At 42.2% G+C, this 17,379-nt stretch overlaps 2 protein-coding genes and 3 non-coding genes across 7 annotated transcripts in view; 2 read left to right on the top strand and 3 right to left on the bottom strand.

The window, feature by feature from the left end:
- The window catches only part of LOC145452822 (uncharacterized), a 345,136-nt gene that overhangs the window by 319,295 nt on the left and 8,462 nt on the right, over positions 1-17,379 (bottom strand). For 2 of the 3 annotated variants that reach the window (XM_080330966.1, XM_080330965.1), the window contains one exon: positions 15,757-17,137. The exons of the other annotated variant lie outside the window; for it this stretch is intronic. In XM_080330966.1, the coding sequence (XP_080187092.1) occupies positions 17,016-17,137 (122 nt within the window). In that variant the 3' untranslated portion in view covers positions 15,757-17,015. Of the gene's footprint in view, positions 1-15,756; positions 17,138-17,379 lie in introns of those variants that run through there. 3 annotated transcript variants of the gene reach the window in all.
- LOC145452829 (uncharacterized) lies at positions 1,350-4,744 on the bottom strand. The gene is made up of 8 exons (XM_080330975.1): positions 4,551-4,744; positions 4,437-4,490; positions 4,285-4,350; positions 3,875-4,089; positions 3,495-3,657; positions 3,325-3,419; positions 2,908-2,961; positions 1,350-1,873 (listed from the first exon to the last, which is right to left on the bottom strand). Exons 3-8 carry the CDS (start codon positions 4,331-4,333, stop codon positions 1,868-1,870), a joined length of 582 nt encoding a protein of 193 aa, XP_080187101.1. The 5' UTR covers positions 4,334-4,350; positions 4,437-4,490; positions 4,551-4,744; the 3' UTR covers positions 1,350-1,867.
- Positions 8,219-8,291, top strand: Trnav-cac (transfer RNA valine (anticodon CAC)). The gene has a single exon. It is a non-coding gene; the product is annotated as a tRNA-Val (tRNA).
- On the top strand, positions 8,959-9,031 carry Trnav-aac (transfer RNA valine (anticodon AAC)). Its single transcript has one exon. It is a non-coding gene; the product is annotated as a tRNA-Val (tRNA).
- Trnai-aau (transfer RNA isoleucine (anticodon AAU)) lies at positions 9,867-9,940 on the bottom strand. Its single transcript has one exon. It is a non-coding gene; the product is annotated as a tRNA-Ile (tRNA).

A 17,379-nucleotide genomic window follows, 5' to 3' on the forward strand; every position in this document is an offset into this window, starting at 1 on the left:
GTAATATTCAGGTTGCAGTCGAATCAACAGATCACGAAAAGATTTCTCAAAATAATTAGAATTGTACCGAATTAACACATTCAGATACGAATCAACTTGAACTGTGTAGTGAGTTTCATTTCGAGTTGACAAATTGACGCATTGATTGAATATTCTCATGATTTGTATCACGCAACTAAAGTCAACCACTCTTCTGAAGTGTCAAAACATATAGCGATCGCGGGCAAGTGACAAATTGTTGGTTTTGAATCACCGTCTGCGACGGTTCTGTGACAAACTAATTACCGAAATATTACCTTGTGAGCGGGTATGAGAGAGTGCTATGTCTGCAGCATTATCCGGTGAGTGGTCGTTGGATTTTAAAATTATATCACAACCTTTTGAATAAGCGTTCACTTCACAAAGGATTAGGGTTAGAGCGGAAATAAGTGACAATTTGTCGCTATTCAAGTTACCGACACTGGCGGTCTGTTATTCGTTACTTATTAAATCTTACGAGTGAAATCAAGTTCTGCGACAAACTGATTACTAAAATTTCACCGCGTGAGCGAGCCAACACGAGTTTCCAATACGACATGCGAGAGATACCTATACTTGAAAGTACGACGTGCGAGCGCACCCATAAGAACACATGGCGAATCACCACCACAGCCTATACCTGTAACGTTATCATGTCACCCGAGTCATTATCTTGTCAGCGACCGCGGGGTTTTGCAAACTATTTCACACATTTTTGAAGTGTTAGTTTGTGAATGCGGTTATTGTTGATATTCGATTCGCCGTCTACGCCGGCTCTGTGGTAAACTAATTACCAAAATATTACCTTGGAAGTGACTCCTAGATTTAGCAAACTATTTCGCACTGAATGGAATAGTGTAATATTCGATAGTAGCACGCGGTTGGCCGTGAAACAATTCAGCGCGCAGGTCATTCGAAATATAGGTCGCACTGCTTAATCCTCACAACAAACCACGTTTCCGTTTGTGCGGTTATTGTTGGTGACTATTCAACACCACGCGAGAGATGGCTGAAAGTGCGAATCACGACCGCGCCCATAAGAACACACGGTGAATCACCACAGAACCCGTAAGAATACATGAAATACGACTCACCGCCACCACCTATAGCAAAAAAGGCGAGTCACCACCCCGGGTTTTCTGGCGCGTCACCGCCGCAGCCTATAGCCGAAAAGGCGAATCACGACCGCACCCATAAGAACACATGGCGCATCACCGCCGCAAGGGGGGTCTAAAAAGGCGCATCACCACCCCCGATTTTCAGGCGCGTCACCACCCCGCCCATAAGAGCCCCATAGCCCGTCACGAGCGATCGACTATACTACTAACATATTACGAGTTTGTAGTTTGTTGACTGCAAAAAAAGGTAATATTTTTGACTAAACTTCCAAATTACACAGTTTCAATGAATATTCCGTAAGACCCACCTAACCGGTACTTGAGTACTGATTTCCTTTATCGCAGTTCAATTTTAACATACATTTACTCAAAATTTTCAAAAAGTGGACATGACATTTGGGCATTCTGCTAGGACACTTTAAAAGAGGACATATGGTAACCCTACGATACTGACAAATACAGAATGTAAAAACTGCGTAGCTGATGTTAGCAATATCACTTATTTACAGGTTTCCTAAGTACAAATATAAATGAGCAAAGGTAGCACTAATGTCATGCTTGGTTAAATGCAGGCAATTACACCAGTAGCCTACATATACAGATGGTGCCTGGATGTCCGCTGTTCACCTTATATTAAGGTGGCACTTGGATGCAAAAACTGTGTGACGTCTTCTTTGAGACTATTAGTCCCACCTCTTTCTTGAGCAGCAGCTCATCAAAGCATACCAATATCATTCCTGAAATCAATAAGTCATAGTTGGTAAGTCAAAAATAGATGACTAGCTAGTACTATATCACATCAATTTAATGTACAAGAGCTGTGTTGAAACAACTAAGCACAGGAAACAGAATCCCATGCTAAGAATATGCAATAAATAGTGTTACGGCAGGGGCGGGCAACATACGGCCCGCGGACAGTTTTCCATCTTATATGCTGTGGCCCGCGGCGACAGTCTGCCGAGATTCCCCACTACACTACGCTATTCCCCCCAAAATCAGCTTCGTATGTTGTATTGTAACGGAGTTTGGTATTGTGACGCAACGATGCCGTCAGGGATCAAGTGAGGAGCAGAGTAAACCGCAAGCTTATTGGCCCTTGATTGAGCATTCACGCTCTTACTCTCGTGCGCGCTTGCTCCTGAGCTGCTCATACGGCATCGCTGCGTCACAATAACAAACTCCGTTACAATGCAACATTCGAGGCTGATTTTACGGGGGTTCCAGGACCACAAGCAGAATAAAATTCATATTTTCGCAACCGGCACCGCGGTAGTTTTCGATTGATACCCGTCTTATCAAATTTAATGCTCGGCAAGTCGGCCAAAAACTACCGTCAAATTGCCTTTGATCAAATGGAAAGTGTGACGTAGACTAATTTCAGTGAGTCGCGAGATTTGCTTGTGTCCACACCATATAGGACACTATGATCAGAGAGAAGCAGACATGGCGGCGCCTGTGTGACAATGATGTTCTCAAATCCACATTATATCCTCGTCATTATCTGCGAGAAATGCCTTTGAACTGACATTGCTGTTGTTAAAATACATTAATTAAATACGATTTATTCCTTGTATATGTGGATAAATGGGCGAATAATGTATCGATTCAGCAATCCGGCCTGTCAAGTACTTAATTTTTCTATATTCGGCTATCAGCCGATTGGAGAAGTTGCCCGCCCCTGTGTTACGGGATCAACACCGTAAAATTTCCCACTATTTCAATCTGAATGATTTCACGAGTCCCATTAAAACCAAGTTTGAAAAATGCATACCTCATCCACAGCTAATTCTTCACTAGTGCGTCCATTCTGTGATCTTGATGATGGCTGCAAGAAGTTCATTGTTATATTCTAGGGCATGGTAGGACAGTAAAACTATACGACGAAATTCTAATATGTATCCAATGTATTTAATCCTGATCAGCAGAATTACTTTAGACAAGCAAGCAACATGCAATCACTATCCAGGGGGCAGATAAACAAAGGAGAGTAGATCACGGAACACAGGGTATAAATACGAAGCAAGGCGCACGAGAAAATAATGATTGGCGGTAATTACTAAATAAGATATGACACCAACATGAATGGGCGATCATAACATTAAATGTAATTTAATGCATCCAACACCTATAACTGATATTTTTTAATAGCCGAGGGATATCAGAATGATTAACCAACAGCAAACTGTACCTTCTTGAGATAATGAGGGTAGGACTTCAAGACATCACTGATGTGCTTTTCCATATCTTTCTCTGTTACTTTGCCGTGGGTCTTTCTGCAAATAGCTACAAGAAGATACGGTTGGAGCTAGTTAATTATACCTTGTACTGTCTAGGAGCCTCTGTAACTCCAATACTCACATATCAGAAGGCTATATATCATTTCATGCTCTCTGAAGCGATACTTTCCTTTTTGTCCATCTTTCGAATACTGAGCAAGTAGTAACTTGGTTGCAATTTTATCCAACACGCCTCGAATTGTAGCTTTCACAGTTTGTCCACCAACAAGTGACAAATACGATACCTGGTAAACCAAGAAATCCAGAAAAAATTGTAAAAACAGCTGGCAACAGGACTCAGTAAAATTATATCTTGACTAATTCTAGTTGTAACAGTATTTTTACAGTGAATGAAAAACTAGACAGAAAGTCATTTTTCAACTTGATCAGCTAGGAAAAATGTTAACCATTGTATATTGAAAATCAATGGGTTTGGTAGGCCTAATTAGAACAGCTACTTACAGCGGCCTCTTTTGCTCCTTCCTGCTGAAGTGCTTCATCAATGCCTCTCAATTCATCCACATTAGTTGCAGGTTTCTTGATAAAATACTCAAAATTCTGCGTGCTTGACTGCATTTGCATACGCTTTCCAACATCTTGTCGAACGAGATACGCTTGATTTTCATTTACCTTCTCCAAGATAGTTCGCATACAAATCAGGATTTTCTTCATGATTTCTAAATAAAATTAAATACCATCTATACCGCACATTTGACAAATGTACATTAAAATCATCAATTATTGTGTAATGACATTGTCATGAATGTCTTAAAGCTCGACCCCTTATAATATAAATTGTAGTTCTAGGAAACGTAATATCTAAAAGGGAATCAAATGTCACTTCCTATAAAAATATGAATTTCAGAACATACTGCCATCTGAATAGCCGTTTCGCCTGTGGGGTACACTGTCGGTAGACATTTCAAACGAAGAGCCACCTAAAATAAATAGACAATTGATAATAAATATGTAATAATTTTACAAGGTAAGTAAACATCTCAGGAGTAGAAAATGTTGAACAAACCTTCCAAAGTCGTCTCTACTTGGTGCTTCTCGGGACGTCTTGGTGTTGAGGTGACTAAGGAAAGAGATACATGGTCACATATCGAATTATTTTTCAAGTTATAATTAAACAGACCTCCCCGCTTTTTCTTGGATAGGAACTGCGAAGTTCGCTTCGGAGTTGAGGCAGACACCGGTTGAGAATGAATTGACGTATCAGCAAGAACTGCTTCATTGTCAGAAGTATCACTATCTGCAGAAAATAGAAGTTGGAATGACACTAACACTATGGAAATAGATAAGCAATTTAAATATTTAATAATTTTACAAAGCAAGTAAACATCTCAGGAGTAGAAAATGTTAAAATAACCTTGGTCTCAGAAGTGTAGCTGCCGTTAAAGGGAGATCATCAAATCCATGTTTGTTCCAAATTTTCAGCATTGCGGTGACAGTTGCATGAGGTACATGACACTGTATTGCCCAATTACGCAGGTCTTCTTCTGGGGTCGCAGATTCATCAACTGACAATGAAACGTCAGGTAAGGTTGGGCGATCATCTGTGTCCGAGCTCTCATAGGGAGTTGAATCAGAAAGAGTGGCAATAAGAACATCCGTTTCTACATGCAATGGAGTGACATCCTGAAATTGATCCGGCATTGAGCTGTTACGGCCACCTGTTGATAAAGTAATGCATGTATTCAAGCAGTTATGAGAATGATGAAATGTTTACATGGACTGGTAGGCTAGCTATTGTAAGAATGAGCAGAAGCTTCCATTTATTGGCTGGGAGAAAACAGCTCGATTCGAAAATTGACACAAGTAATTTCACACGGCCAACATGATCACAAACATTATGATGCCAATACCATCGACCAGGTGATTCATGGAACTCAAATCCAAAACTGAATAAAATTAAACACTTACTTGATACTGGTCTATCAATATCTGCAAACTGTGAAATGTTGTCATTGTTTTTGTTAGCTAGAGTCTGCTTGATTAACCTAGTCGCAGCAGTCCATCTCCTTTTGTAGGCTAACCGGTCTCTTTTTCGACATTTAGGCATACTGAACTGTAGCTGCTTCAATAGAGTAGAAAATTATGAACCTATCAGAGTCCACGGTTCGCTGTGCGCATGTCACGTCCTCACGATCAATAAAAATCTGCTTTCTACTAAACACCAATATTTTAGACATGTTCACAAGGAACAAAGATTGGTGATGGCCAGACATACCATTGTGGATAAGGAAGTATAGTTGCACATGCCATGAATTATTAAGGAACGGATTAATACTATGAGCACTTGAGAAATCACGCATGTATCTATACGGCTGATGATATGAACGACAGTAAACTACGGTCTATCATCATCATCATTGGTTTATTAGCAATTTTATCAGTTCAATACACCACAAAAAATGCGATACAATGAAAAGACAGGAAGATGTCGAAGCGACAAGGAGTAGTCTATGGAATCTGACACCCACCTTGGCCTAGGCGATGTAAAGAGGAGGCATGCACACTGAATGAATGAAAGTAAAGAAGATAGTATAGAAAAAGAATGCGACAAGAAATAGGGCGGCATGTCATGGGAAGCGAGATCGATAGGTCAGTCGTGGTCAAGTAACCGTATTCCTTAACTATGTTTTTGAACGAAGATAATTATAAATTAGCATGCAAAGTTCAGTTTTCGGTACTCCACTATAGCTAAGTTCTTGCTTCAACATCAATTTCCCGCGATTAATCCGCGCGAACTCAACTAACATCGAACCCTCAACTACGATTACAAACCGCCATTCTCCTCGCCACCTCATCCGCGTCAGCGGTGTCTTACAAAAAGCCTAGAGGTGGGCCGTGCTATAAGTCGGCAGTTACGGAAAATAAGAAGAATATCGGCCTGGTGTAAATGACCACAGTAGTCGACAAACACCATGAATACCCCAAACCAAACAAACAAACCGCCATTATTGGACCTCGCGCTGGTTTTGTCTGGCGGCATCACACGTGCGCGCCGAAACTGATGTTCGCGTGGGGAAAAAATGCCCTACGTCACTCGCCAACAAATCGTGAAATCGGTAAGTTGCCGGCTGTATTCTAACGACGCGCGCCTGTGTATAATGCGATATGAAAAGTGTCGGGTATGTGAGCAGTGAGCATATGTAGTATTTTCGTTGTCGGTAATCAGTGAACTGGGTCTGAATGCTACAATTGCAATAAAATGACACGATGATGCGTATATCGTCAAGATGAGAATGTTTGCGTCGTGCATAGCGAATCACATTGCCACCTCAAGATGACATACGCGATGATACGTCATGATAACACTCCCTCTGCAGTTTAGTTCGTGTTAATTCAAGTCCCCATACCTCACAGCTTAAATTGACCATGAAAATACATAACCCAAATTCCCATCGTTATTTTGAAGATCTTTTTGAAACTTTTGTAAACGTTTGTTAGTCGTGTCAAACGTTTACTATTTGCGGGGATGCTGAAACGTGACGAAAAATTCCGATAAAATAGTACTTCTAATGGCCGGTAGGCTACCTACAATTATTTCCAAGTGTTTTATAAAAAAACTCCGATATTATCGGTGAAGCGATAAGCGGTCTCGGGTCTCAAAAGAAATTCCGGCGTCAAAGCTGCCGCGACCCGGGATTGAAGCAGGGACCTTCAGATCTTCAGTCTGACGCTCTCCCGACTGAGCTATCGCGGCTCGAACCCGCGACATTCGCGTTATTAGCACGACGCTCTAACCAACTGAGCTAACCGGCCCATATCTACTTCGACGGACCGTGGCGTCATAAATCAATAAATGACGTGGAAATTTCAAAAATCTTCCTTTTATTTGGTTTGAAGTGTTTGCAGTTTGTTGATGGAATGCCGGGAGATCGCTGTCACAGTACAATTTCGTTCGGACGTTCGGCTCAACTTCGTTTACCGTACGCCGAACTCTATCATGTCCAGAGGTTCGCATTCGAAAACTATCCTTAGTAGGTTTTAACCACGGGGTTCTTGAAGTATGGGTTGCGACTAGGGCAGAGCAACATCGAGTACCTGAGTGATTCGATTCTGAATCACGTGATATGCTTCGAGTCGAGTATTCGAGTATCAATCATTATGACGTCACAACAAAATTTGATATGTCAAAGTTCAAATATGCACCTTTTGTGTCACCACAAAGAGTAGGCTACAATGCCTGATATCCATCATATTAAAGATACACTGGTACTTCTTCGACCGTACCAATTTCATTGAACTTTGTGACAATATTGTTGGTGGATGATGATTTCGGAAATGCTTTTCAAGTAACGGTCGTAACTTTGCACTATATGTTTCGTACGCTGCGATACGCCCAATAAAGGTTTGAAATAAGAATCGAAACCATAATTCTCGTTGATAAAATTAAATTCAGTAGCGAGGAGCGTATGATTTCTTTTCTTTTCGGACGTCACTGGGTTGGATGCAATAGCCAATAAGCGAGACATGCAGAAAAGTAGTTACAACAATATGGCACGATCATGAACAAACGTCGACTTTGGGTTGCGCACATTTGTTTGAATTCAAGATAAGATTTGTCCCACAATAGATTCTCTGGAAAACACTGTCGGAGACCGTTCGGATGATTCACTCTAGTATGACCGTTAAGCGCACGAAAAACGTTGGTTCGTGTATGTCCCGGACAGCCCACCGTATTTTCACAAGAGAAGTGCTAAGCATACACATTCTGATAATCGGCTGGTAAACTCAGCAGAGCATTATAAACCTCTTTAATTTGAGCACATCGATGAATATGTGACGGTCGGTCCAAGTTCCGTAGTGAAGCGGTTATCACGTCTGCTTCACACGCAGAAGGTCCTGGGTTCAAGCCCCAGCGGAACTATGTCTTCTATCTTTTCTATTTTATTCAGAACAATCGTCCATGCGTGAATTAAAGCTATACTCTGGATGAGCGTATATGCCGATTGGCAACATCTCGTTCTTCCCCTCTTACTCTCAAGCGTTCTTAATAATGATCTGTGAACACACGGGCAATTGAGCTTGCGGAGGCCTGCCATATTCTCAGAACCCAAAATAGGGACGATTTTTCTCGGCGTCAAGCTCGGTCGTTACGAGCAAGAAAGTTACAATAACAGACGTAGAAACGGGAAGTTCAAACAGATTCTTTGGGTCGCGAGAGAGTCGACCTTCATTTTAATCAACACATCGTCAGTAGCTTGCTAGGTATTGACATTTTTCGTCTTCGATGTCTGATCGCATAAAAATCTCGTTGAAAGCATTTCGCATGCGTTGTATGAATTTCGTATTAGTGCATCGTTTTCTACATCCCGCATGTATCCTTTATGTCGGGAATTTTGCTTTAAGATTGGTAAACCAACACCGATATTGTGGCGCGTCCGTAGAACATTGGTCGCTGTATGCCTTGCATGCCATACCACAATGCATTCGCCGTACATACATAATGAAACGATCCGTTTGTGAACTAAACATAAAATACGTATAAACCTGCGCAATCTGTATCGATCGATGAAATGGCACGTGTACAGACGAGTTCCGTAGTGTAGTGGTTATCACGTCTGCTTAACACGCAGAAGGTCCTGGGTTCAAGCCCCAGCGGAACTACTTTGACGCGTTTTCCTGTTCTATTCGGTAAAATCTGTGGATTATATATTAAAGCTGTAAAACAAGGGATGTTCGTATACACCGTAGGAAAATTACTCCAGCATTCCTACAACGATTGGAATATAATCCATTCCATTCGCACTTTAATTTAACGATTATTGATTAAATTAATTAGTTCGACACGCACTGGAAGTCACGGCAATCATATGTGCTACAAAAAATCGAAATATCGTCCTCCGTCCTCCACAACGGCTAGTGCACACTCTCGATAATGGACGTTCCAATCCGTATCGTTGGGGTCCAATCCTAATCTCATATCTGAAATCTTTATGTGTTCCGATTTTAATCCTATTCTCATTTCTGGGCTTCCTGGAAAAGTTACAGGAGAACTGTATCGTGGGAAACGAGCCAGGCTTGCTGTACCGACATTTGTCGTCGTCGTGCTTGTTGGGATGAACTCTGACTCGATATGAAATGTACTTGTTTCAATTTCCAAGTTTCCCGAATTCAGTGATTTAATTCTTAACTAATCCGTAGAAAATTCCCATTCTAATGTAATTTGGAATATCTGGAAGTTTGGTTCAACTGTGCTACTGCTATGCTGAAACGTGACGAAAAATTCCGATAAAACAGTACTTCTAATGGCCGGTAGGCTACCTACAATTATTTCCAAGTGTTTTATAAAAAAAACTCCGATATTATCGGTGAAGCGATAAGCGGTCTCGGGTCTCAAAAGAAATTCCGGCGTCAAAGCTGCCGCGACCCGGGATTGAATCAGGGACCTTCAGATCTTCAGTCTGACGCTCTCCCGACTGAGCTATCGCGGCGATTCAGGTGGCCAGTACGGGGCTCGAACCCGCGACATTCGCGTTATTAGCACGACGCTCTAACCAACTGAGCTAACCGGCCCATATCTACTTCGACGGACCGTGGCGTCATAAATCAATAAATGACGTGGAAATTTCCAAAATGTTCCTTTTATTTGGTTTGAAGTGTTTGCAGTTTGTTGATGGAATGCCGGGAGATCGCTGTCACAGTACAATCTCGTTCGGACGTTCGGCTCAACTTCGTTTATCGTAGGCCAAACTCTATCATGTCCAGAGGTTCGCATTCGAAAACTATCCTCAGTAGCTTCTAACCACGGAGTTCTTGAAGTATGGGTTGCGACTAGGGCTGAGCAACATCGAGTACCTGAGTGATTCGATTCTGAATCACGTAATATGCTTCGAGTCGAGTATTCGAGTATCAATCATTATGACGTCACAACAAAATTTGATATGTGAAAGTTCAAATATGCACCTTTTATGTCACCACAAAGAGTAGGCTACAATGCCTGATATCCATCATATTAAAGATACACTGGTACTTCTTCGACCGTACCAATTTCATTGAACTTTGCGACAATATTGTTGGTGGATGATGATTTCGGAAATGCTTTTCAAGTAACGGTCGTAACTTTGCACTATATGTTTCGTACGCTGCGATACGCCCAATAAAGGTTTGAAATAAGAATCGAAACCATAATTCTCGTTGATAAAATTAAATTCAGTAGCGAGGAGCGTATGATTTCTTTTCTTTTCGGACGTCACTGGGTTGGATGCAATAGCCAATAAGCGAGACATGCAGAAAAGTAGTTACAACAAAATGGCACGATCATGAACAAACGTCGACTTTGGGTTGCGCAAATTTGTTTGAATTCAAGATAAGATTTGTCCCACAATGGATTCTCTGGAAAACACTGTCGGAGACCGTTCGGATGATTTACTCTAGTATGACCGTTGACCGCACGAAAAACGTTGGTTCGTGTATGTCCCGGACAGCCCACCGTATTTTCACAAGGGATGTGCTAAGCATACACATTTTTATAATCGACTGGTAAACTCAGCAGAGCATTATAAACCTGTTTAATTTGAGCACATCGATGAATAAGTGACGGTCGGTCCAAGTTCCGTAGTGTAACGGGCCCTAGCGGCACTATTTCTTTTATCTTATTCTATTTTATTTAGAACAATCGTCCATGTGTGAGTTAAAGCTATACTCGAGATGAGCGTATATGCCGATTGGGAACATCTCGTTCTTCCCCCTTTTTTTTCTCAAGCGTTCCTAATAATTACCTGTAAACACACGGGCAATTGTACTTGCGAAGGTCTGCCATATTCTCAGAACCCCAAATCGGGACGCTTTTTCTCGGCGTGAAGCTCGGTGGATACGGGCAAAAAAGTTACAATAGCAGACGTAGTAACGGGAAGTTTAAACAGATTCTTCGGGTTGCTAGAGAGTCACGTTGAATCGTGGGCTCTGAAACGTGCCAACTGGCAAAAATTCGCCGTTCTGTGCAACCAAGAACTTGAAGGATCAGCCCAGAACTCGCTGACTGTGGAAGATTTCACCAGAATAATCATCTCCACAGCCGCAATCTGTATCCCGACAACAAAACCCCGTAAGAAGCCCATGATGCCGTGGTGGAACGATGTCTGCTCGCGGGCAATCAGGTTGAAGAAAGCTTCCTTCAAAAAAATGAAGCTGAACTTCCGGGAAGACGCAATAATCCTATTCAAAAGGTGCAGGGCAGAGGCCAGAAAAACAACATGGTTTGGATAAATGGACTAATACACTAGCTACACGGTCAGGGTTTGCGAGGAAACATACTAGACTGGTTGAGGTCGTTTTTATCGGATAGAAAATTTCAGGTTCGCGTGAGGTCTTCTTACTCAGGGCAGCGTTTTAAGCCCGGTCATGTACAACCTAATGATGAACGATCTGCCTGATCAAATTGAATCAAGCATCAATATATTCGCCGATGATATCTGTTTGTGGGAGACTGGTCTCGATATAGAACACATTGCCAGTTCACTCCAGGCGTCATTGGAGAAGTTGTCAGATTGGTGTAAAAAATGGGGATTTCGAATAAATGCATATAAATGCTTCTCGATCATATTCACCAAAAAACGTAAATTACCAGATATTCGACTGAAAATAAATGGGATAACCGTGCCTATCAGCAATGAATTTAAATATCTCGGGATCGTATTCGATAAACGATTATCCTATAAAGCGCATACCAATGTAGTTGCAGAAAAATGCGTTGCGCGATTGAATACATCGTTGTCATTATACGTAGGCCTACTCAGGGCAGGGCAACCTTTTTGGCCAAAGGGTCACATTCGATTGACGAACTTGTGCGCGGGCCACTATCCGCGCGAAAATGTTTGAAGTTCATAGGTCAATAATGTTGTCATTTGATTATATTGCCGGCCTGCTGTATATCGCTGGGCTAAGTTTGCGAGGACTGGGATATTCGGCGCATGGACATATCGATATCGAAAGCTGCGACCAAGATGGGTATTTCGTGCCTAGGTTTCCTAGTCGACGGTCTTACCGCGAGCGCAAACGCAAGGTCGCATATGTTGAACGACACTTTGTCTCGTAATCGCGAATATAGTTAGACTCAATCTCATACATTAGGTGTTCTTCCATTTTCACAAAATGGCAACAATATTAAAAACAAGCAGTCGAGAGTCGAGTGACAACATATTGCGCTATGCTGGCAGTAAATTTTTACCTTGATACATCTATCGCAAATTATTCTGCTTTATTGTAGTGTACGAACATATATATACCAATATGTGAATGGCTGATGGATCTGTCAATGCGTCGGAGCTGATATTTTAGCCATAACATCTCAAGTGTCGCGGCCAGACTACCGTAATCAAATTTTTGGTTGGCCTTGCAAGTTCAAAATCGGTGCAATCCATTTTTGATGATATTAGAAATTTCGGAAATTACCTGGCGGGCCACTCGAAATCTTCTCGCGGGCCACATGGGGCCCGCGGGCCACGGGTTGGCCGGCCCTGGCTACTCCATCATTGGCTGCTTTCCATTTATTATGCAATTCTTGACCGTGGTGCAAAAGACCAACCGGTGATAAACGCCAAATATTTCTTTCAATAAACAACACAACAACAACAACATCGTTGTCTAATGTAAAAATCTAGTAGATGAACGAGATTCATCTTGATTTGATATTTCTATACTATCACAAGAAACAAATCCGAGATATCTAAAACAAGGAATTAAGTAGCCGTGTTTGGACTTGAAGAGAAAACCTTATGCGTACTAAGCAGACGTGATAACCACAGCACTGGAGAACTCGTCCAAAAACGTCAATACCTCGCAAGCTACTCACGTTTTGTTGACTCTCTAGCAACCCGAAGAATCTGTTTAAACTTCCCGTTACTATGTCTGTTATTGTAACTTATTTGCTCGTAACGACCGAGCTTGACGCCGCGAAAAAGCGTCCCCATTTGGGGTTCTGAGAATGTGGCAGGCCTCCGCAAGCTCAATTGCCCGTTGGTTGGTTGAATAAGGGAAAATTGGTGCACCGATACGAAGTCATTTCGCACCATGACTCAAGAGCCCATAATAAAGTCCACATTGACAAGCAATCAGATGACTCGTCCGGTGGCATTTACAAATTCCACTACTTTTATAAACATTCTAGGGTCAGATAATAAATTGTTCAGTATAAAAAATATGCCTAATTGGTCGGCGGCTCCTTTAAGTGAAGTTCGGTGGTCGTCGTATCTGCTGCACTGGATCAAGAAGTGTTCGACTGATTCCTCCGAGTAACAGCTTTCACATAGTCCATCATCATGGCACCCAATACGGTACAGGTGTCCGTTGAGTTTGCAATGGCATGTCTGGAGTCTGAATAGCGTTGTACTATATTGTTAATCCAGCTTATTCATTTCCTTGGTGCTTTCTTTGTCTTCAGTGAAGCGTCGATAGTGCAAACCAGTCTCTGCCGCATTGAACTCTGAGGTCCACCAACTTTCGGATTGCTCGTTTATGATAGTCTTGAATTCCGATAGTGTTATTTTCGGACATTCTTCGTCGTTGACTCCTGCTTCGCCCCCGGCGGCCTCCTTTGCGAGGGTGTCTGCGACGTGATTGAAACCGACGCCTTCGTGACCTGGAATCAGGGTTGTAACCAAGTCACAAGGCTCCGAGTCACAAGTCAATCTCACTTTTATAGTTTTGACTCGACTCAAGTCGAGTCATTTCAATTCACCACCGAGTCAAGTCCGAGTCCAAGTCAGCGAGCAGAGGGTCGAGTCCGAGTCATGGAATTATGACTCGAGTCCGAGTCCAAGTCATTGTGTAGACTGCTCAGTTTCCAGTTTAAGTCTTAGTAAACCCACTTTTTATAACTCTGTTTGATTATATCGAATGTTTCGCATTTATAATATACCAATTTTCCTCATTTTTAGCAGTTTCTGGTCGCTCATTCAAGTACCAGTACCAACAGACGAAATCTCAATAGTCTGTTGGCTTCGGAATTACAATGAAATGTCGGTCTTGGCAGTCTGAGTCTCGAGTCAATAACATGGTTCGAGTCATGCGCAATGACTTGAGTCCAAGTCGAGTCAATACATAGACTGATTCGAGTCGAGTCGGTTCATTTCCGTATTTTGAAAAATTGACTCGAGTCAAGTCAAGTCATCGGAAAATCGTGACTCGAGTCGAGTCATGACTCGAGTCATTACAACCCTGCCTGGAATCCATATAAAATCAATAATAATTTTTCTTTTTAAGAGATCTAAACATACATCGAATATTTTGGAAATCAAATGATGAGTCGAGGAACGGTGCTGTATCGCGTCCAAAGCGCTTAGACTATCCGAAAGAATGGCTATACTATTATAACTTGACCGCTCGCATTGTCCGGAAACCCATTCCAGAGCTTTGTAGATCGCGAACAACTCTGCTGTAAATATAGATGTTGTTTTGGGGATTCGAAATTTCGGGGAGATGTTCAAAAGATTGACATGAAAACTACTACCACATCCGCTGTCCATTTTGGAGCCATCAGTATATATTTTTAAATATAAGTCGTAGTTGGTTTCTACGTAGTCTTGACACTCACGTCCGAACGGTGAGTTAGGATGATGATAAGCCAAACTTCGAAGACATGTATCAACTTTTGCCGGTAGGTCAATCCATGGCGGAAGGGAAATTGGGCTGGAAACAGCAATGTCAAGTCCCCTTATGCTTGATATTTGAGTGTGCATATTAAAAGTGGTAAACTTGATGGAATCCGGGAAAATTTCGTGCCAGGAGTTCTCGCATAGTGGCTGACATGGGTGCTCTGGGTGAGATCGTACGTAGCACTTGTATATTAAGCAAGCTCAGCGGTGGCGAATGTGAATCGGTAATTCATTTGTTGTATGTTGGAGTGTACAAATCGGGGTGCTTTTTCATTGCCCCGCAACAAATTCTCAAGGCGGCGTTTTGAATCCACTGGATACGGTTTGAATTGTATTTTGGGCTAAACATATATGCCTCAAAACCATACTCGATCACTGACCTTATAAGTACTCTATAAATCGTTAATAAACATTCCTTGGACGCTCCCCAAGTGGTGCCACCTAGCAAACGATGTATCCATGTCATTGATTGGTGCAATAAGCATCATTCGCCGCCTACCTACATGTGGTCAAAGTGTATTTCGTTCTTGATGTTGGGTGATTGTGGGTTACGCTCACAGTAGAAGTGAGTCACTCAATATTCACAAATGAAAAGCTGATTATTTCGAGCAATATTTTGTAACAAATCAAGTAAGATTTTCGAGATTGGCAAGGTGCGAGGTGCAAGCTTGTTTACAGTTGAGTTTTTAAGCTGACAGCTTCATGCGACGGTTTAACGCAAAGAATTTCAACCACAGATGCTATAATGACGTGAAAAATGTAATATATGCAAAGGGTTCAGAGTGTAGAACCTACCCAGGTTCTTTTGTGAACGTAAACCTTTAAATTAGTGAGGTTGCTGCGTATAGGCTGCTTTAGCCTAGATTCGAAGGAATTCAACGACTCCACGAACATTGCATAGCTAATAATCTCATTGGCAGAGTAAATGCTGGCTAGGCAAACATAGGGAGGGGGCGGTTGTGCTAAAATGGTGAGCTTTCATCGAGGACCAACAAAAAATATCAACTTGACAGAGCTGACTTCTCTACATATTAACAGGACGAACCATCCAGGGTAGGAAAGAAATTAAGAGTTGATTAGTTTGCTCAAAAGACATCCAAAACCCCAGACTTCTTCTCATATCACTGTATTTTTCATGCCAGTTGGGGGGCTAAAAGTAACAATGGTCTCTGCGACGAAATACTTTCCGTAATTTTACACTTGCTCACGCATTGAAACAGAGAGTTCCGCGGTGGAGGTTCTGGGCGGTGCATTGCATATAACTACCAGGCTAACCGGCTCCATATCTTTCATACTGTTATGGTGTCATAATAAGTGATACTCTAACACTCGATTTGACACCTAATACTATAGCCTACTCAGTGGTGGCCCTACGAACGGGGGGGGGGGCTGTGCGAGACTTACCGGGGGCCCCCGTATAAGTATATATCCGTAACTTATGGGGGGCTCCGCCCCCCATAACCCCCTTCCGCATCGCTTATTATTATCTATCTTTCACCACCGCAAAAGGTTTGCCCAGGTGCTGGATTCGGCCATGTCTGTTTTGCATGTGTGCAGGATAGACTACATCAAAACTAAGTAATTCTACCGCATGCAGAGACGTGATGATTATCGGGATACGGGACTTTTCTAACAAATGCAGTGATTTGATGATGATTGACACATCTGTACGGAATCATATTCTTGCTTGGTACACGGATTTCCATGTTTATTCGTCATTCTCCTTGAAAAAAGCGCAAAATCCAAATAGGATTCGACCAGGGGGGGGGGGGCGGGTGACCGCCCACCTCGCCCACCCCAAAAGCCACCACTGAGCCTACTCAGAATTGAATCAGTTAGGTACTCGATATTGCTCAGCTGTAATCTGCAACTGTTTTGCCCGACGCAGATTAATGAAGTGAGCGAGTCAGCTTGCGTATGAAGCAGTCCAGAGTCGATTTCCAATACCCGCCATCAATGTTCAAGTTCAAAGCATTGGAATCGTAGGCACTGTCGGTTCATCCTTGTATCATTATCGAGAGCATTCGTTCCGCTACCCGAGAAGGCGGTTCGTATATATGACCGATGTATCGTGTGCACGATCCAAATCCATAAGTGTTGCATCCCAAAGCGTTGTATCCTATACGCGGGTGGATAAAAGAATGAAAACATTAAATTTAAGGGGATTGCCAGAAATCTACACGTGCCGAGCTAAATACTAGTAAATAGCCTACAGTCGACCATGCTTAATTCGAACACTTTGGTTCCACTCCCTTTGACCGCATCAAGCGGAAAATCAATTGTTTGTTTCATGCTCATGGCATGCGTCAAGGCAGACAACACATTGAAATACTATACCGATGGATAACAAATGAATTGTAG

Source organism: Botryllus schlosseri, chromosome 12 (assembly GCF_051294905.1).
Source record: "Botryllus schlosseri isolate E-star chromosome 12, Bs_hap1, whole genome shotgun sequence".
NCBI lineage: Eukaryota > Metazoa > Chordata > Ascidiacea > Stolidobranchia > Styelidae > Botryllus > Botryllus schlosseri.